Source organism: Trichechus manatus, unplaced genomic scaffold (assembly GCF_000243295.1).
Source record: "Trichechus manatus latirostris isolate Lorelei unplaced genomic scaffold, TriManLat1.0 scaffold00179, whole genome shotgun sequence".
NCBI lineage: Eukaryota > Metazoa > Chordata > Mammalia > Sirenia > Trichechidae > Trichechus > Trichechus manatus.
In genome coordinates, this window is record NW_004444115.1 from 774,964 (window position 1) to 797,660 (window position 22,697).

Consider the following 22,697-nt stretch of genomic DNA (forward strand, 5'->3'; position numbering starts at 1 on the left):
GAGGCCCCTAGCAACACAGACTCACTCTGAGTGATTCTTTTTTTTAGCTACAGAAACAGGTCTGCACAAATCTATCCATCTCATTCACTGAGACAGCAGCACACCTGTGACATGACCTGTTAGGGTCACCGTCCTCCACTGGACGGGACTCATACTTGGTAGCCTCCTCAGCTTGGGGACTCCAAGCATTGTGGTTACTCGCTACAGACTTGAAAGTCTGGTACTTTCTCACCCAACCACAATCACTATCTATGGTAAATCTCTTTTCTTTCGGGCTTTGGGTCTGTCCTACTCTGAATGTTTAAATTGTTGGGCCACAGCTTCTAACTGCAAATTAAGTACACCACAAGGCTGGGCATGTGGGAGTCCAAGCTGTGCTTACATCTGACACCCCCATCAAGGCCCACCAGGGGCAGGACAAAGGCTGTCCACAACACGCAACGGCCCCAACTCCAGAAAGACAACTGAGTCTGAATGACTGCTTTCGCCGAGCAGGAAATGAACGTTTTTTTTTTCCTTTTAAAAAGGAAATACAATTCAAAATTCCTATATCCTAAAAAGAGGAAGGGAAAATCTTGATGAAACAAAGAATCATTGCAGATTACTCACATTACACTTAAAATTTTAAATCTACTTCTTCACAACCTAACCCTCTGTTACCTGCCCCCAGACGCTGGACATGTGGGAATGAAAATCTAAACGTGAGATTCCTTAAATAAACACAAACTTGCTGTCTAGAAATCATACAGTGCACCCCCAGGGACTGGGGTGCTGACTGACACATATTCAAGGGGCCTCACCACCACCCTGCTCGCCACACAAACCTTGGATATGAAGATGGTGTTGATTTTGGGGTTGTGTTTGAAATTCTGGAGAATTTGCATCCTTTCTCCCTGGGACGTAGGACCATAAATATAGGGTCTAGAGAAAAATAAAGTTGTGTTACAAAGACCACAGAATCACTCCTCAATAATCCTGAGAGCATCTCAGAGGGAAAAAGAAGTTCAAGAAGGGTTTCTCTCCAGTAGGAAGCCCTCCATTATGCAAGAATAACAGGAGAGCAATAAAAAGGACTGGCTACAGATACCACCCCTCACCATTCCTCTACCCCTCCCATGATCAGCACCTCCCTCTCCCCTACCAATTAATTCTAGGTTCAAGCAGACCTCTATTGTTGGCATTTCCTCTTTTACCTTTTGTATTTTGGACTATGCTTTTTCCTGCTTCAACATCTCTAGCTCTAAGCTTAGAGTCTATACAAAGAGAATCCTCTGGAATTCATGAAGCCCAATGGGACTGGGAAAGAAAAGATTGCTATTTCCATTCCACAAGGCTGGAAGCAACTGTTTCCTAACGACACAGGCATCCTCCAGGAAAGAGCAGAAAGGAGTGCAGAGCCCACCTCTGTCTGTTTCCTCTGACATCCTACACCCACCAAGGTTCAGATGCTCTCTTCCCAAGGGCACAACCCTATCTGGCAACTGGGAACTCCACACCCCTGCCCTGTGTCTTAGAGTGAGCTGGTGACCAGTTTTTATAGCTTCCCAAGAATCAGTAACAACAGTAATGAGGAGGAGGAGGAGGACAAGACAAATGATGACATGTACTAGGTATGCAGTGCCTTCCAACGCCAGGCACAGAGCTGGGCACATTTTAAAAAATCCATCCACTGTTCTCCAATTTACACGTGGGAAACGAAGGTCAGGAGAGTGAGGCTCCAGTGCCCACGGCCGTTAGCTCCACACAGCGCTGGCTCAGCGTGGTGCTATGTACTCATTACAGGTGTACTGGGACGGCATGTGCCAGACTGGCTCTGCCCTGGGGAAAGCTGGTCAGAGCCTGTGGCAGTGGGGGCTCCCAGGCTGATGGCCTCTGATGACCCCAATCACAAGCTTGCTTGTTACAGAAGAGTGTCCAGTGTGCTGTACAAATCTTATTATTTCCTATGCGTGCCATTCTGTGGAAAAGTGTGGTGTTATGGATTGCACTGTGTCCCCTGAATTATGTCCCTCCAAATATGTGCTATAAACCCTAACCTCTAAGCCTGTGGTTATAATTCCATTCGGGAATGGGTTGTCTCTGTTATATTAATGAGGCAGGATTAGTGTAGGGTGTATCTTGAGAGAATCTCTTGAGATATAAAAGAGATTAAACATAAGCTAGCAAGCAGAGACAGAGAAAGAGAGATGTCAAGCCACATGAAGATCGCCCAGGAGAAGAAGCTCAAGAGAGACAAGGATCTGTCTCCAGAGCCAACAGCGAAAGACAGAAAGCCTTCCCTTAAGAGCTGGCACCCTGAATTCAGATTTCTAGCCTCCTAAACTGTGAGAAAATAAATTTCTGTTTGTTAAAGCTACCCACTTGTGGTGTTTCTGCTATAGCAGCACTAGATAACTAAGACAGGTGGGAAGTTCCACTCTTCAGAACAGCCTGTCTCAGTACCCAGGTTCTCCTCCCCATCACCAGGAAACAGCGCTCAGACAACAGTGCCCCCAGTATCACAAGGTTTCCCCCACGAAGGATATGAAACACAGGAGCGTAATTATCCTCCGGAAAGAGAACCTAGCATTTGCTGAACACCTACTAGATGCCAGGCATAAGAATCTTGAGGTAGGTGGTGTTAGCTTCGTTTTACACAAAAGCGAAATGAGGATAAGAGAGGGAAACAATTTTTCCTAGGTCACAGAGCAAGTAAGAGGAGCCGGGACTCAAGTCAATCTGACTCCAAAGTTTACGCTATTCCACTATACCACACTACTAGAAAACCCTGACAGTCTCTCCTGGAAAATGCTTCAGTAACCAGAGCTTCATGAGCTATAAAACAGACCAATGCTCATTGTCGAATCTGCTCCATAGGAGCATCTTAACAACAAGACATTTCATACATTTGAAGGCCAGAGGTTAAAAAAAAAGTCCATTTAAGGGAGGTTCCATTAAGAATCTAGAAGGAGTACAGGAATGGGAGTGGACAGGAGGGAAAAATATCATTAAATGACATAGTAAATATATATACTATCTCCCCACCCTCTCAAATAGACACTAATGTGACAGAAAAGGACTAGAAGGACATAAACTCAGGAAGGCAAAGAGAAGAAGTCACAGCAGATGAGAGAAGTAAGTAACATTTTGGGAGGTGAAAAGCAGATGCAGGCTGGCAAGGTGACCGAGCTGCAGACAGAAAGCAGAAGCCTGGGCTGGCAGAAGGGAAAGCCAACACAAAACAAGCTTATTTTCTACACAGAACACAGAAGGCTTAGGGAGTTATTCACCAGTTGCCTTGGCAGGTGGGGAGGCAGGGCAGCACTGCAGACAGAGGGATTCGTCTGAGAGCAGTCAGACCCCAACCCCAGCAGTGGGCAGCAGCCTGCCTCCCACCTGGCAGAATACTGGAGACTTCCTTCCTACATTCTAAGGAGGCTCTGCCCACTGGAACATCAGGCAGAACTGAGGGCAAAGGCGAGACTGAGAGTGAAGGACCAAGGGGAAGTGCTTCCTCAGTGCTAAGACCCCACAGCTCCCTTATCCTTCTCAGCAATCCACACTGCGAGCCAGGAGCCTGGAAGATTCCTCTCTGGAGAAACTGTCTAGCCCACAAGAAAAAGATCTGTAGACAATGGCATTTGGCACGCTCTTGACAATCACTCATCTACAGTGAGGCCCACTAGTCAACATGCCCAACAAGCTATAGACAAAGTCCAACCAACTTTTCAGTGACTGACTCTTGAACAAGAAAATACAGCCACAGATTACAAAAAATCTGAAGGACTCTAAAAACAGAGGTAAATACAATCAAAACAAAATAACTTGAAGAAAAGAGAAACAGTGCAGACAACAGCTATAAAAGCTATAATAGCTGCTATAACAGTTATCAATAAAGAACTCTTACAAGCTGTCTTAGGCTGGGTTCTCCAGAGAAACATATATATATGTACATACATATATATACACACACACACACTATATATATATAGAGAGAGAGAGAGAGAAAGAAAGAGAGAGAGAGAAAGAGATATAGCTCAAGGAAATGGCTCATGCAGTTGTAGAGGCCGGCAAGTCCCAAGTCCACAGGTCAGGCATCAGGCCAGAGGCTTCCCCTGACTCAGTTGCTGCGGGGGCTGAAAAAGCCAAGATCCACAGGTCAGACGGCAGGCTACTGGCTCACAGCTGTGAAGGCTGACAAATCTAAGATCGGCAGGTAAGAATGGAGGTTGCTGGCCCAAGTCTTCAAGGTCAGATGCTGACAAGCCAAATGCAGGATCCAGAGCACAGCAAAAGCCAGCAAGCTTTGCCAGAAAGTCCACATGTATTGGATGCAGGCCACACTCCCAGGAAACTCCTTTCAATTGAGTGGCTACTCACAGCAGATCCAATCTTGGAGATGATCATATTGTATCAGATTTCATCATGGAGATAATCACATTATATCAAATCTCGTCATGAAAGTGATCACATCATACGAATGCAAAACTACATCATAACTGTAAAACCACTGAGAATCATGGCCGAGCCAAGTTGACACACAATCTTACTGATCACAGTCTACCCCATCAACTTGGCACCTGTACACATCTCCTTAAACCATACATAATCTATGAATAAAGACAATCATAAAGTCATACTTGCACCTAACGTGATACAACTAAAATGTGTACAACCAAAAACGCACTAGCCCCATTTACACCTTATATTTTACAGGTGAGGAAAACAAAAATATTTGATGCATACATACAAGCAGAAATAATAATTACAGTCCTCATTTCTGCAACTGGTCATGTGGTCATACTTGGTATTTAGAACTACCTTCATCCCTCATTCCATATTCCCTTTGCCCTCAGCAAGCACCTCAGCTGGTCATGGTTCTTTGCCTGGTGGGGTGACCCAAACCTTCATTCCTGAAGGGTCTGGGTCATTAGTAGTCATGCTGGAATTGGGTTGCTGTAGTTTTCCATTAACTTTAATCACAGGGCATGGTAGTACTAAGAGACACCCTAAGGGATCTCCTGCATTCCAGACATAATCTTCTTTACCCCTATTATGTAATACCAATTCAATTTGCTCTTGGTAATCAGTCACACTAGCCAATATGGTAACTCCCTTCTTAGCCTGTTGATCTACAGGCATAAGGGACCCAAAGTGGCCAGGTGGCATTCCCAACTTGCACTTCAATGGAATGAGTGCTGTGTCTCCAGATGGGAACATTCTTTCCTTTGGAACTAAGACCTCTAGACCCGCAGAGCATAGGGTCATGGGGGCAGGAAGTAAAAATTTTGCAAGTGGGTCACTAGAGGAAATAGTGAGTGGTGCCAATCCCATTTCCACCCCCTGATTCCTGGACACATGAATCCTTGCTATAGGAGAAAGGACACCATATATTGGACACTGGTTTAGAGCATATACAGCCTCCTGGAGAACACTGCCCCAACCTAGCTGGTGCTGTAATTGTGTCTTCAGAAGGCCATTCCATTGTTCTATCAAGCAAGCTACTTCAGGATGATAGAGAACATGCTAAGACTAGTGAACTCCATGAGTATGGGCCCACTGTCACACTTCGTTTGCTGTGAAGCAAGTCCCTTGATCCAAGGCGATGCTGTGTGGGATAGCATGATGGTGGATAAGGCATTCTGTAAGTCCACGGATGGCAGCTTTGGCAGAAGCATTGCATGCAGAGAAGGCAAATCCATATCCAGAGTGTCTATTCCAGTAAGAACAAAACTCTGCCCTTTCCATGATGGAAGCAGTCCAATGTAATCAACTTGCCACCAGGTTGCTGGCTGATCACCTCAAGGGGATGGTTCCATATCTGGGACGCAGTGTTGGTCTCCGCTGTTGGCAAACTCTGGGCAATCAACAGTGGCTGTAGCCAAGTCAGCCTTGGTGAGTGGAAGTCCATGTTGCTGAGCCCATGTGAAACCTCCATCCCTACCACCACAGTCACTTCGTTCATGAGCCCATTGAGTAATGACAAGAGTGGCAAGGGAAAGAGGATGAATGCTTCCCACAGAACGCATCATCCTATCCACTTTATCGTTAAAATCATCCTCTACTGAGGTCACCCTTTGGTGAGCATTCACAAAAGAAACAAATATCTTCACTTCTTTGGCCCATTCAGAGAGGTCTATCCACATATCTCTTCCCCATAAATCCTTGTCTCCAGTTTCCAATCATGTTCCTTCCAAGTCTCTGACCATCCAGCCAAATCACTGGCCATAGCCCATGAATCACATCTGGCCCATTTCTTCTTCCAAAGTGAACATCCAGGTGCACTGCTCAAACTTCTGCCCTTTGGGAGCATTTCCCTTCGCCACTGTCCTTCAGAGAGGTCCCAGAAAGGCGCTGCAGTGCTGCCGCTGTCCACTTTCAAGTAGTGCCTGCACATCGTGCAGAGCCATTTGTAAACCAGGCACGAGTTTTCTCTTCTTCAGTCAACTGATTATAAGGAACTCCCCATGAGGCCACAGGTACAGACTGGGAGATGGAAGGTAATGTGACAGAAGTGGAGACCACGGGCATTTGGGCCACTTCCTCATTCAACTTACTTCTGCCTTCAGGTCCTGCTCGGGCCCAATCTCGTATACACCACTTCCATTTACTGATGTTGTGCTGCTCTGCACGTTCAACTTTATGGCTCTGTGGATCAGACAACACCTTGTTCATAATGGGCAACTCAGGCCACATGGAGTCTTGGTGGCCCATGGTTAAGCATCAGTCTCTATTAAGGCCCAGTAACAAGCCAAAAGCTGTTTCTCAAAACTCGAGTAGTTATCTACAAAGGATGGCAGAGCTTTGCTCCAAAATCCCAAGGGTCTGTGCTGTCATTTGCCAATAAGGGCTTGCCAAAGACTCCAAACAGCATCTCTATCTGCCACGGACACTTCAAGCACTATTATCAGCCAGATCATATGGCCCAAGTGATAGAGCCACTTGTACGGCAGCCTGAACCTGTTGCAGAGCCTTCTCTTGGTCTGGGCCCCACTCAAAACTAGCAGCTTTTCAAGTCACTTGATAAACAGGCCTGAGTAGCACACCCAAAGGAGGAATATGTTGCCTCCAAAATCCATAGAGTCCCACTAGGTGTTGTGCCTCCTTTTTAGCTGTGGGAGGGACCAGATACAATAACTTACCCTTAACTTTAGAAAGAGTATCTCGACATGCCCCACACCACTGAATCCCTAGAAATTTCAGTGAGGTGGAAGGTGCCTGAACTTTTGTCAGATTAATTTCCCACCCTCTAGCATTTAAATGTTTCACCAGTAACTCCAGACTCACTGACATTTCTTCCTTACCAGGTCCAATCAGTATAATGTCATCAATGTAATGGACCAGTGTGATGTGACATCTTGAAGACAGGGAAAGGGATCAAGGTCCCAATGGACTGAATTATGCCATACAGCTGGTGAGCTGATATGCCCTGAGGTAGGACACCGAAGGTGTATTTGTTGGCCTTGCCAGCTGAAGGCAAACTGCTTCTGGTGGTCCTTCAAAACAGGTATGGCGAAAAAGGTATTAGCCAGATCAACAGCTGCATACCAGGTACCAGGAGATATATTAATTTCCTCAAGCAATGAAACGATATCTGGGAACAGTAGCCGCAACTGGAGTCACCAACTGGTTAAGTTTTCGATAATCTACTGGCATTCTCCAAGAGCCACCTGTTTTTTGCACAGGCCAAATAGGCAAGTTGAATGGGGATGTGGTGGAAATCATCACCCCTGCATCCTTCAAGTCCTTGATGGCGACAGCAATCTCTGCACTCCCTCCAGGAATGCGGTATTGCTTTCCGTTTACTATTTCCTAGGTAGGAGCAGTTCTAATGGCTTCCCCTTAGTTTTTCCCACATAATAGCCCTTACTCCATTTGTCAGAGATCCAATGTAGGGGTTCTGCCAGTCGCTGAATATACCTATTCCAATGATGCATTCTGGAACTGGGGAAATCACTACAGGATGGGTTCAGGGACCCAGTGGACGTACTGTGAGACAGACATAAGCTAAGACTCCATTAATAACTTGACTTCCATATGCTCCCACTCTGACTGGTGGGCCACAGTGATGTTTTGGCTCTTCTGGAATTAGTGTTAGTGCAGAGCCAATATCCAGTAATTCCCCTAAAAGTCTGATTATTTCCTTTTCCCCAATGAACAGTCACTCTAGTAAAAGGCCATAGATCCCTTTGGGGAAGGATGGGAGAAAGATAAACAGTATAAATTTCTGGCAGTGTAGTGAGGTCCTTCCTCAAAGGGGCCTGGCCTCCCCCTCATTCAAGGGGTTGTGGGTCTTTAAACTCGCTCAAGTCTAGGAATTGATTGAGGGGCCGTGACTCTCTACTCTGATGATTTGAGTTATACTGCTGTTCACTTGACCTAGAATTCATCCACTTGTACAGATCAAGTAAATATTTAGATTTCCTATCCATTTCACTCCTAGGGACACCACGACTAAGTAGCCAACGAGTCATAGTCCATAGGAGTCAGACTATTCTGATTACTACTTTGACTCCACTGTCCATTATGGTAACCACACCCATCTTGTCTTTGTCCACTGAGTGCCGCCACTTGGCCCCTACTACCACAGATGTCCAATCAGCCCCGCTGTAGTTAGGTGTCTTAATTCAGTTAGAGCAGTTCCCACTGTCAAATCTGACTTACATAAAATAGCACTCACAGCGGTCTTCAAGGATGCTGGGGCTCCCTTCACAAATTTGTTCCTCACCATTGTGGTAAAAGGTGTGTCCTCTGGATACTCCATGTGTGGGTCTGTGGGTCTAACCTAATAAATCTACTGTAGCATCCCAATTTCCGTAAGCCGCTGGTTACTTTCTTCTACAGTATACCAAGGCAGGTCTGATACTTCAACTTGATTTAGCATAGGTCACCACGTAATCCATGCTTTAATGACCCACCAAATAAACTATTAGATCCTTTCCTAACCTCTCAAGCTGAAACACTGAATGAAGAATCTGTGCTTAGTGGGCCCATATCAATAAACTCAAACTGATTCATCTTTATGTTCCTTGCACCATTATCCTACACCCTTAATAGCCATTCCCACACATATTCCCCAGGTTTCTGTTTGTACATATTAGAAAAATCAAGCAGTTCCTTTGGAGTGTAGTGTACCTCCTCCTGGATCTCACTTTGTACTTCACCTTTTGGAGCTCACTAGGATTTTGTCTAGTTATATGTCTAGAAGCCAAAATTGGTGATGGGGATGTGTTTTGAGAACATTCAGCAATGTCTTGTAAGGCATCTGCCTCAAGCGATGCCCCAAGCAATGACTCGATGAAGGTTCTTTAGACACAGCTGGGTTAACCTCATCAGATAGGGGTGGAGTGGCTAATGGTTTTACTGGGGAGGGTGGCTTAGCCAACAAACATGGAGTAACCTCTTCAGATGGGAGAGGGCTGGTTTTGTTGGTAGGAGTGACTCAATGGAATTTAGAGGCTTAGTGCCTCCCGCTTCCTGATTATCTGCCCATATGTCCCCATCTCAAGTTTCAGGATCCCACTGCTTCCCAATAAGCGCCCTCCCTTTAACATCAGACACCACTCAAGGTTGGGAATTGAGCTAGCATTGTAATTCAGCCACACTTACAGTAAGACTCTGGGTTTGGTTTTCAGCAATATCAGCTCTATTACTACAAGAACTAAGGCTTACTTTCAAAGCACAAACGGAAACTTTGAGGTCATTTATGCGGTGCTTGAGCTCTGACTCTGAAGCCCTGAGCTCATCTCTTTCTTTCACCACTTAGCTTAGTGAAAGTAGGACCAACCAACCAGCATCCTTACACTTCTCATTATGACAAAATTATAGAAAGGTATGAAACATACAATCACCCAGAGCCTCGCCTTTCATCAATACCTGATCTACTGGTGGTGACATTTTGCATATTTGAATCGCCACCTCACGCTATGGATTAGCAGTGTCCTCTTTACTACCGGAAACAGTCATCAACATCTTTAAAACTAAAAAGACTTGAGAACCAATTTAGAAAACTCATTCTTAGAATTTTGTTTCTCTAGAACCACTCTCAGTACCAAATGTCTTAGGTTTGGTTCTCTAGAGAAGCAAAACCAGTAAAACATATAAATATATATAGAGAGAGATTTATATCAAGGAAATGGCTCATATGATTATAGAGGCTGGAATGTCTCAAGTCCATGGGTCAGGACAGAGGCCTTTCCTGATTCATGTAGAGGCAGGGGCTAATGAACCCATGATCGGCAGGACAGACAGCAGGGCTCTTGCTCGCAGGCTGTGAAGACCAACGAATCCCAAGATAGGCAGGCAAGATGGCAGGTAAGCTGCTAGCTCAAGTCCCAAGAACTGGAGGTCAGACCAACAGGAGCCAGCTACAGGATCCAGAGTGAGCAAAAAGCACATGAGCCTTGCCAGAAAGTCCACTTATATTCGGTGCAGGCCACACCCCCAAGGAAACTCCCTTTCACCTGACTGGCTACTCAGAGCAGATCCCATCATGGAGATGATCACATTATATCAAATCTCATCATGGAAGTGATCACATCATCATACAACTGCCAAACTACATAACTGCCAAACCACTGAGAATCATGGCCCAGCCAAATTGACACACAGTCTTAACAATCACACCAAGCAAAAGCAACAAGGTAATTATAAACTCAAAGAAAAACAAATATTTACAAGAAAGGCAATGAATCATAGTACAAACATGGCTCAGCCTAAACAATGTTTGTACAGTCAAAATAATTAACCCTGAATACTAATTTAATCCCAAACGTATGCTGGGAGGATGACGGGAAAGAAAGTCGGTGTGTACTTAAGAGAACTAAATCCTCATTTTCCATAGTAGGAAGTCAACAGGCAATTTCTAAAATTGATAATCAAGAAACTGCTGCATTAGATATTACTTAGAAATATGAAGGTAAACAGAAAAAAAAGTTAAGAGTTGAAAGTGGCTCTGCCTCTTGGGAACAGAAATGGTGGGTGGGAAGATACAGGTGCAAGGAATTGCTGTTTTTCATAATAATCCATGTTATGTCTAGGAAAAATAACACACTTTCTAAATTAAAAAATAAAGTATAATTTTCAGAAACTTGAGAAACAATCTGTGCCTCAGTTTAGTTATCTATAAAGTGGGAATAATGTAATCACCCCAGATGGCTGACGTTAGAATTAAATAAAACATAGGTACAGTGTACCTGGCACAGAGCCTGCTATATTCCTTCTTTCCTCTCCATCCCCAGCCCCAAAATAGAATTAAGGCCTATCTCCACAAAAGACCTTGCCTTCTGGTACCATTACAACTCCTGAAGCCCTGCACCACTGTTGGAGGAAGCCAACACCTTTTCCTCATTACTTAGCAGGAAACTTAGAACAGCCAGGCTTTAAGCAAAGGCATCTAAGACAGGTTATGGGCTGATCAAGATGCTAGCTAAGTGTTTCCTGAGAAGCTGTTTCCAGATGTGGGATGCTGGCCCAGCTCGCCTTGCCCTCCTGACCTTTGTATAACACACTGGACCTTGTCTCTGCCCACCGTGCTCACTCGGCCTCACTCATTCAGACTTAAACTCTGGATGCCAGCTCTTGCCCACTTTTGAAGCCCAAATCATACGCATGAGCCCCAGATCAGTTGACTCTGTAGCCCCTGCTCTCTGGGTTCAGGGTGACTAGAATTTTCCATATGCTCTAACCTCTGACAGCTCCTAGGACAAGGGCCACAGAACCAGACCTACAGATGCTGAGAAGTTCCTGAGAGGATTGAGAGAAAAACAGACACCTTCCACACTCTCACATGGGGAAGATGAGCTGGCCTGGAACTGACTCCGATTTTTCAGCTCTTACTTGTTCAGCCGGATGGCATACTCCTTCAAGGCAAACACGTTGTCAGCAAAGACAATAATTTTGTCATTCCTCCTTTCATGAAACTTGATCAGAAACTGGCAAGCTCTGAATTTATTGGGGTTCATGGTGTACAGCAAGATTCGCTTCTTGGTTTTGATTGCCACATACTCTCGATAAAACTCAGGAGACATCGGGCACCAGACCTGCGATAAAAGAAGAATCAGGAGTCATTTTGCAAGCGTAAATATCTCATGATAGGAAACTTTCAAAGACCTTTCAGTTAGCAGAATTAGCTTTAAAACAAAACAACTAATAGTATGTGAATTCGCTCTCAATGAAACTGTAAACATACATTCACAGACAAATATGCACGTATTTGTAAAACACACACCCAACAAAACAAAGCATAACAAAACCTAACGAAATACCTCATGCTGAATCAGGACACTTCACATGTGAATCACTTCAAAGTCACCCATAAAATTATTTTCACACCAGCTGCAAGTGACGGAAACCAGATTCTCAAGAGAGGTGCAAGCAGTCCCTCCTGCTTAGACCGTTTCCTCCACACACAATTATGCACTACTGAGAATTCCACCTCTCTCCACAGAAACACTTTTTGGCTCAGGGCAAAGAGCTCTTTAGTTAGGCTCTAGGGGTCATAAGTACGAAGCCAATCACTGCCAGCCTACCACTCAGCACCACTGGGTTAGTCATTCATTCATCCCTGTCCTCTAAACCCCAATTATCACCCACAAAAATCAGGACTGACAAGTCCAGAGGGTGGTAAAGAAAAATCATTTCAAATTCAGGGATATGCCAGAATAAGAAAATGGAAAAATATCTGCACATTTATTCAAAATCATGAGAAAGTACCACTGGATGGTAGGAAGCAGGAACCCAAGACATCTCATAGACAAACTCCAGATTATCAAGCCAGCCCTTGGCTGCTGCCTACAACAGCTGACCAAGTGGTGCGGGAAAGGGTGTCTACCTCTGCCACAAGGGCTGGGCTACAACACAGGCTGATGGTCCACGAGAAGTCACAGACTGTATGTTACCAAAGGCCTACTGACCTGTCCATCTTATTAATATTCCAGGACTACTGGAGCTCTTTCTAATTTTACTATCTGTTATACAAAATGAAACTTTTGTATATCCTAAAAATCATCTCAAGTTCTACTGAACAAGAGGCAGAATGACATCTAGTGGTTCTGGAACCAAGCAGTCTGCCAGGTGTGAATCCCAGCCCAGTCACTCAGGAGTGGTATGATGTTCAGCAAAGGACTAACCCTCCCTCTGCCCTGGTCTTTTTCTCTGTAGAACGGGGATGCTGGCAGGGAAAGGAGTAACACACTCCTTCCCCTAGAACAGTGCAGGCACTGCGGAAGGCTCCCTGAATGCCTGCCCGTGGTCTGGGGTCAGACAATCCTCATTCCTCTAACGCGGCAGGCCCTTGTGCCAAAGGGCCTTTCAGCTTCTGTTTGATTTGCCTTCCCCTAGAGACCAACATGACCTATCCCTCACCCCCCCAAATCCTGGCTCAAATGGAACTCTATAAGGCCTCCTTCTTGACCATCCTATTTAAAATCTCACTCCCTGATGGAAAAATTCGGGAACAGATAAAGGTGATGGTTGAACAACATGATGAAAGTAAGTTAATGTCACTAAACTGAACATGCAAAGAATGTTGAAATGACAAGTGTTTTGTTACATATTTAGAGCAATAAAAAAATAGGAGGGGGACCCAAAAAAACTGACAATTCACCCTAAAGATGCACCTCCAACAATAAAAATTTAAAAAAAAATAACATGCACAAGGTTATTCACTGCAGCCTTGTTTGTCACTGCAAAATGCTGGAGCGACAAACCTAAACGCCTATGTATAGGAGAGAAACTTAAATGAACTACGGTACATCCACACAATGGAGTACTCTGAAGCTTTAAAGCAGAATGACAAAGACCTCTATGGAATAATATGTAGTGACTCCCAAGATACACTGTTAAGTTAAAAAAGCAAAGTGGAAAAGAGAATCTATAGTATGCTACCTTTTGTGTAAGAAAGAAGGGGAGATGAGAAAATGCTTATGCACGCATGAGCACACATACACACACGGCCGCTCATTTGTGCAAAAAGAAACACAAGAAGAATAAACAGGAACTATTAGAGCATGGCTTACAGGAAGCAGCTGGGAAGGGTTGACAGGATGGAAGATGAAAAGGGGTGGGGAAAAGAGATACTCCTCTGAGTATAATTTTGTATGGTTTCACATATTCAAATGATAATAAATAATATCAACAAAGATAGAGATGAGACCAAAATGGAATAACAAAAGAAATAAACCTGACTAAACATCAAAGGAATATCACAACCACACATAAGGAAGGGGAAGAAAAGAAGTAACCCAAGGTAACTTTTGAACACAGTATTTGGACTCTATACTCTCTGACCAGAAACAAACAGGATTGTAAACGAATACTCAATTCTGGTTGGCAGGCGTGGTTTTCACACTGGTATGGGTTAAAATCTAAACTTCCTTTATGTAGACTCGAGGATTGAGCAAATACGCAAACAGATTGTGAATAACGGAAGCCATGTTTCTGCTAGAGAAGGAAATTAGAAATATGGAAAGGTTAGAATGAAATCCGTGGTGTTGGATTATATGTTCAAATGGTGGTGGTTCAAGTCCACCCACAGGCACCTGTGAAGAAAGGCCTGGCAATCTACTTCCAAAAAATCAGTCACTGAAAACCCTACAAAGCACAGTTCTACTCTGATGCACATGGGGTAGCCATGAGTCAGTCGACCTGATGGTAACTGGTCAGCATTGAGCAAATAAGTGAATATGTTTTTGAGTAATAGGAGCCAAGTTTCTCACGTTAAAGAAAGAAATTACAAACATGGAGACGTTAGAATGAAATCTGTAGTACTGAATTCTATTGGAGTTATCACCATGAACTCATGGCTGTAACATGTGCAGACACATGAAGAAATATATATAGTGGGGTGTGTGTGTACACACATGCACACGAAGGTGCTTCAAAAGGTTGATGATTCAAGTCCACTCAAGGCAACTGAGAAGAAAGACCGGGCAATCTACTTCCAAAAATATCATCCATTGAAAACCCTATGGAGCACAATCCTACTGTGACAAACACAGTGTCGCCATGAGTTAGAATGAACTCTATGGCAACTGGTTTTTTAACTGGTGTATATACACATGTACGTGTACACACACACACACACACACACTCCTAACTTTGTCCGCTGAGTTAACCTAGCAGTGACATCGTGGTAGTGATGAGCACCCCTAGCACACAGATCTTGGTTTTTAAATTCCATTCTCTACTAAAAGAAACCAAGGTTCCTTGAAGAAATGACAGAATCCAAGGCTGGGACAAGGAAAGCACGGAATATACTGCTGTACCAGAAGGCAAGAAAATGTTCAAAGAATGATGGGGACTTATTAAAAAGACATAGGAAACAGTTTGTGTATAAATTTTTGAATGAGAAACTAATTCACACTGCAAACTTTCACCTGAAGCACACACACACACACAAAAAAGACACAGGAGTTACCTGGAAGGGGCTCACAATGGTCAAATATGAGACAAGCTGAGTATCCCAAAAACGATGATAGTAACCTTTCTGAGGGCCTCTTTGAAGTTTCTAGCTCTTTATAGACAAAGCAACCCTTTTTCACAGTAAAAACTTTAAAATCCTGCATTTCACAGAACATAAAACAGAAATGGCCCATTATGTTGTTGTTAGGTGCCATGAAGTTGTTTCCGACTCATGGTGGCCCCACGTATCTACATATACCAGAACAAAACACTGCCTCCTCACAACCGTTGCTATGTTTGAGCCCACTGTTGCAGCCACTGTGTCAATCCATCTCATTAAGGGTCTTCCTCTTTTTCAATGACCCTCTAGTTTACCAAGCATTATGTCCTCCTCCAGGGACTGGTCCCTCCTGATAACATGTCAAAGTACGTGAGACAAAGTCTCACCATCCTCGCTTCTAACAAGCATTCTGGCTATACTTCTTCCAAGGCAGATTTGTTCATTCTTCTGGCAGTCCATGGTATATTCAACACTCTTCGCCAACACCATAATTCAAACGCATCAATTCTTCTTTGGTCTTCCTTATTTATTATCCAGCTTTCCTATGCATATGAGGCAACTGAAAATACCATGGTTTGGGTCAAGCACACCTTAGATCAAGTGTCTCTGAACACTTTAAAGAGGTCTTTTGCAGCAGATTTGCCCAACTGCAATGTGTCGTTTGATTTCTTGACTGCTGCTTTCACTGGCGTTGACTGTGGATCCAAGTAAAATGAAATCCTTCACAACTTCAATACTTCCTCTGTTTATCATGATGTTTCTTACTGGTCTAGCTGTGAGGATTTTTGTTTTCTTTATGTTAAGGTGTAATCCATACTGACGGCTGTAGTCTTTGACCTTCATCAGTAAGAGCTTCAAGTCCTCTTTGCTTTCAGCACGCAAGGCTGGGTAATCTGCATATCACAGGTTGTTAATAAGTCTTCCTCCAATCCTGATGCCACGTTCGTCTTCATATAGTCCAGCTTCTCAGATTATTTGCTCACTGTACAGACTGAGTAAGTATGGTGAAAGGATGTTTCAAGATCAACGACATACTCATTGGAAATACCTTTTTTTTCAACAGCATGAACGGTGACTATATACGTAGACTTCATTGGATGGAATACATGGGAATCAAATCAACTACCTCTATGGAAAGAGACAACAGAGAGGCTCAATACCACCAGTCAGAATAAGAACAGGAGGCCAGCTATGGAACAAACCACCAACTGCTCCTATGCAAGTTCAAGCTGAAGCTAAAGAAAATCAAACAAGTCCACAAAAGTCAAAATACGACCTTGAGTATATCCCATCTGAATTTAGAGACCATCTCAAATGGCCTATAAGCATATGAAAAGATGCTCAATTTCATTAGTAATCAGGAAAATTAAATTTAGACCATAAAAAGATACCATTTCACATCTACAACATTTGCAAAAATTAAAAGGAAAAAACCCATTCTATAGTAGGTGCTAGAAGAGATGTGAAGCAACCCCCTTGTCCCTGGGGAGAGTGTTAACTGGTACAACCACTGTGGAGAACAGCTCGGTGTGCCTAGGAAAGGGAACCTCTGCATCTCCTTCAACTCAGCAGTTCCACTCCTCCTCCGCCCCCGCCCTGTACAGCTGCCAGAGTAGCGGCTTTCACATTGTGATCACTCTACATCACAAACCAAACCTTCACACACACAAACACAGTTCTATGAAACAACACACACCTTTACCACGTATTATACGTTCTAGTAAATTCTATTCTATACTGGTCACGACTTGCTAAGGTAATCTCACCACCCTACTAATGGGGTCACAACTCAAAGGGCATATAATGCTGCTTTAGAAAAACTCTTACCCAACTGTTCCAGCAAACATGTTCAAGAATATTCGTAACATTGTGAAAATAGCAAAAAACTAAACAATCCAAATCTACAGACAGAAAATAAATCAACGTTGCAAGTGGAAGCAGGGATTAACTGCCAACAGGCACAAGGGAACTTTCTGGAGTGGTAGAAATGAAATGTTCTAATGTTGGACTGCGGGGATAGGCACACAATTCTTTAAATGTACTAAAATCTTAGAATGGTATACTTACAACTGGTGAATTTTATGGTATGCAAACTACAGCTCAATAAAGCTGCTAAGAAAACAACTTAGCAACCCAAATGCCTGTCAATACTAGAAACATTAGAAAAGATTTTGTTTTTACTGCTGTATAGTATTCTATTACATAAATACAAAAAATTCTGGTATTTGTAGAATAGAATACTAAAGGAATAAACTACAGCTACATGCATCAAAGGAATGACGCATTATTAAAGGAATAATAATACTGACCAAAAGACAGACATCATCCAAGAATACATACAAAGGAGAGGCAAGATGGCAGTGTAAACAGTTGCTCTCCTAAGTCCCCCTACAACTAAGCCAATGAACAACAAATAAAAATTAGTACAGACAGAGATCTCAGAGCCCCAAACAGTACCTGAAGTGTTGGAGAATCAAGGTGAGTCCCAAATCAGGAGAGAGAGCAGGAACAGCAGAAAGGCTGAGATTGGCTGCCTGCTGGCACCCTACATGCTCACTCAGCTCACTGTGGCCATTTTGAGACAGGCAACACCCCTGAACAAAGAACCCAAGATGAGACCTACTATGAAGACACAGACTGGCTCAGAGACACTAGGTAAACAGCCTTTGAAAGGTCCAACAAAAGAGGTGGGGGTGCTTTCTCAGTCAGGGTAGAACTGAGAGACAGTGGCATACTGGCACAATGTGGATTTGAAATCTGTGAAACTAAGGAAAGTATGGTCTGATTAAAGTGGTGCAGATTGGCTGTGGACATTCACAAGCAGGGAACAGGGAAGCCTGAGCGTGCACCTGGGGAGGGGCACAGAGAAGCCAAAATACTACAGGTGAGTCCTACTGGGTCTTGCTGAGACCGGAAGTAGGAGGGTACTAGGACCCGGATCCACAGAAGAGCCAGGGGACCCATCCATCAACCAGGGCAAGAAAAATACATCCAACAAGCAACCTAATGGCAACCAAATGGCTCCCTACCTAACAACCAGGCACCATGGAGAGTCAGCTCAGGGTCGCCAGTGCGGAAAGGACACGAAGCGCTATACTACCCCACCCTACCATCACCTCAGGAAAGTCATGCCCCACCCCTTCCACCCACGGCCAACGGAAAAGTCCCACACCTGCACAATCAGCCACAGAGGGAATGCCACACCTACACACAGACATGAAGGAATTCCACCCCAGTGTTGCAGGCATCTTGGGAAGGTGTCTTGAGAACCCACCACACAGACCACAGAGGGAACCTCACAACCCAGCAATGTCAGTCACCTTGGGGAAAACCACCCGGGGTCAGCACCCGAAACTTAAAAATTTTACATAACACCTAAAATCTAGAGCCTGAGTAGAACCCTATACATGAACAAAGAAAATACTTGAGTCAGCACTAGAAGACTCAAAAAGCCAGAGTGTCTCCTACTGGAACTTAGGGGAAGAAGGGGAAATTAAAGTATGAAAAAATAATTCCTGAAAATACAGAAAATTTTGAGTCCAGATTATCACAGTAAAATATTAAAATGCGCCACATTCAACAAAAAATTATAAAACATACAAGATCACAGAAGAAGATGGCCCAATCCAAAGAAAACCATGAAGAATCAGGAATTTCTCCAGTGGAGATCAGGTTAATGGGAAAAATAGAAGACAGCCAGACAACAACATTAAATATGTTCAGAGAAAGCCAAGAACATGCATAGAGATCAGGAAACAAAATAAGAAACTCAATGAGATTGAAAACATTAACTAAAAACAAAGAGAAATACGAAAATTGAAGAATAAAATAACTGAATTAGAAAATGCATAAGAAACATTCAGCAATAGATTCAAGCAGACAAAAGACAGAATATGTGAACTAGAAGACAGGGTAACTGAACTTAGCAAGTTTCAAGAGAAGCAAGAAAAAAAGAACAAAGAAAAACGATCAAAGCCAAATGGGAAATGTAGAATTTAATTAAAAAATCCAACATTAGGATTTTTGGAATTCCAGAAGAGGATAGTAAAAAAGACACAGAATTTTCCAAGAGTTATAGAGAACTTCCCAGACCTGAATAAGGGATCAAGCCTGCAAATCCAGGAAGCTACAAGAACTACAAGCAGAAGGAATATAAAGAGATCTATATCACAACACACTATAATAAAATTCTCGAAAAAAAAGACAAGAAAAGAATTCTGAAAGCAGCAAGAAAAAAGCACAATATAACATAACAAGGTCCTTCATGAGAATTAGTGCTGATTTCTCCTCAGAAGCCCTGGAGGCCAGGAGACAATGCGGCGACATATAAATGTACTGAAGAAAAACAACTGACAACCAAGAATTCTTTACCCAGCAAAGTTGTCATTCAAAAATTAGGGGGAAGTCTCAGGGGACATGTAGGTCAACTGGCATAACATAGTTCATAAAGATAATGTTCTACATCCTAGTTGCGTGAGTAGCGTCTAGCGTCTTAAAAGCTTGCGAATGGTCGTCTAAGATACAACTATTGGTCTCCTCCCATCTGGAGCAAAAGAGAATGAAGGAAATCAAAGACTCAAGGAAACAGCCCCCAGGACTAATGGTCCACAGCCTCCTCTAGCCTGAGACCAGAAAATTAGATGGTCCCTGGCTACCAGTACCCACCACTCTGACCAGTGACACAATAGAAGGTACCAGTTAGGAGATAAAAATGTAGAACAAAATTCAAATTCATAAAAAAGACCAGACTTCCTGGACTGATACAGACTGGAGGAACCCCTGAAACTACTGTCCTAAGACATGATTTTTATCTGGAACAGAAGCCACAAGCAAAGATGAGAAGGCAAGAAGGGGCAGGGAAACTGGACAGATGGAAATGGGGAAGGCAGGGTGGAAATGGGGAGAGTACTGACACATTGCAGAGATAGCAACCAGTGTAACCCAACAGTCTGCGTATGAACTGCTGAATGAGAAACTAACTTTCACCTAAAACACAATAGAATGTTCAAAAAAAAAGGAAAGAGAATGTTAACAGCATCCCATAGCCCACCATACCACTCACATAACTACATAACTACAATCCTGATTTCTAACACCAGAGACTAGTTTGCCATTTTTGAATTTTATATAAATAGAACCAATTTTAAAAAAATTAAAAAAAAATGAGGAGGAATTCAAGACATTCCCAACTAAACAGAAGCTCTGGAAATTTGTTACTGTGAGACCTGCTCTGTAAGTATTACTTAAGGGAGTTCTACAGATGGAAAGGAAAAGAACACTAGACAAATACTCAAATCTGCACATGGGAAAGGAAAAAAAAAGGTATCTGTCATGGATTGAACCATGTCCCCCCAAAATATCTGTCAACTTGGCTAAGTCATGATTCCCAGTATTTTAAGACTGCCTAACACTTTGTCATCCGATGTGATTTCCCAATGTGTTATAAATCCTATCTCTATGACGTTAATGAGATGAATTAGCAGCAGTTACATTGACGAGATCTATCAGATTAGACAGTATCTTAAGCCAATCTCTTTTGACATATAAAAGACAGAAGCAAGCAGAGAGACATGGGGACCTCATACCACCAAAAAACAAGAACCAAGAGAATAGCGCGTGCTTTGGAACTGGGGTCCTTGCACTGAGAAGCTCCTCCACCAGGGGAAGATTGATGACAAGGACCTTCCTCCAAAGCTGACAGCGAGAGAAAGCCTTGCCCTGGAGCTGACACCCTGAATTTGGACTTGTAGCCTACTGGACTGTGAGAGAATAAATTTCTCTTTGTTACAGCCATCCACTTGTGGTATTTCTGTTACAGCAGCACTAGATAACTAAGACAATATCCAATAAAGGTAATGCATGGGCAACTATAAGGACCAAGTGCATGATACTTTCAGGGAATAAACTCAACAGTTAAGTTCCACAAGCAATACAACATCAAGTGCGCAAAAATTAAGAACAAATTAAATCCATCAGATACCGGCCGTATGATATAACTGGAGACTCAACAACAAAAGGGAGAGGGAGAAGCAAAACAGGGGTATGTTAATGTTGTATGTTACTTATTGCTTGTATGTTAAATGTTGACCGCAAGCTGAAATAAACTGCTTCAATTTTAAGTTGTTCAATGTAATATTCACAGTAACCAGTAAGAAAATACTTAGAAAAAACACACAAAAGGGAAGAAGGAAGAAATCAAAAAGGTGCAATACAAAAAAGCAGATAAACACAAAAAATAACAATAATATGGGAATCACAGGACAAAGAAGATAGAGGACACACAAAAAACAGCAAAATGAAGCAGGTACTTTGTTTTCAGTAATTACATGTAAATGGTCTAAACTCCCCATTCAAAAAGGCAGAGTGACAGAATGAAATTAAAAAACATGATCTATCCTTATTCTGCCTACAAGAGGCACACCTCAGACATAAGGATACAAAAAAGACTGAAAGTAAAAAGATGGAAAAGAGTATTCCTTGCAGCTATTAGCCAAAAAAGAGCAGGGGTGGCCATCCTGACATCAGATAAAATACACTTTAAATCAAAATCTACTATATGAGATAAAGAAAGACAATGTATAATAATAATAGGATCAATTCATCAAGAACACACAGCCATTATAAATACATATGTGCCTAACATCACTGCTCCAAAATATTTGAAACAAATACTGACTGATAAAAGGAGTAATAGCCAACTCCACAATAACAGTCAGAGACTTCAGTACACCACTTTCAATTCTGGACAGAACATCTAAAAAGAAGATCAGTGAGGACATAGAGGACTTTAAATAATACCATAAGCCAACTAGACCTAACAGCCATATATAAAACACTCCACCCATCAATGGAACAATATACATTTTCTCCTGTGCACATGGATCATTTTCCAGAATAGACCATATGGTAGGCCACAAAATAAGTCTCAACAAATTTAAAAAGATACAAAGTATCTTCTCTGACCACAAAGGAATAATATTAGAAATTAACAGCAGAAGCAAAACTAGAAAACACACAAATTCAGGAACTCAAACAACACACTACTAAACAACTATTGGGTTAAGAAAGAAATCAAGAATAAAATAAAAAAAAACCTGGAAATGAAAGCACATCACACATGGGATGCAGTGAGGGCAGTCCTCAGAGGAAAATTTATAGTAATAAACACCTACATTAAAAAAGAAAAGTTTCCACACCTATGTTCATGGCAGCATTGTTCACAATAGCAAAACGATGGAAACAACCTAGATGCCCA

The 22,697-nt window shown here is 42.8% G+C and overlaps 1 protein-coding gene across 2 annotated transcripts in view; it reads right to left on the reverse strand.

Moving 5' to 3' along the window:
* ERCC3 (ERCC excision repair 3, TFIIH core complex helicase subunit) overlaps positions 1-22,697 on the reverse strand; it is a 47,690-nt gene that overhangs the window by 13,446 nt on the left and 11,547 nt on the right. For both annotated transcript variants that reach the window (XR_002825713.1, XM_004387030.2), the window contains exons 10-11: positions 11,818-12,020; positions 825-921 (exon numbers count right to left, since the gene is read on the reverse strand). Coding sequence is in view for 1 of the 2 variants with exons in the window: in XM_004387030.2 (XP_004387087.1) it covers positions 825-921; positions 11,818-12,020 (300 nt within the window). In the remaining variant the exon portion in view is untranslated. The remainder of the gene's footprint in view (positions 1-824; positions 922-11,817; positions 12,021-22,697) is intronic.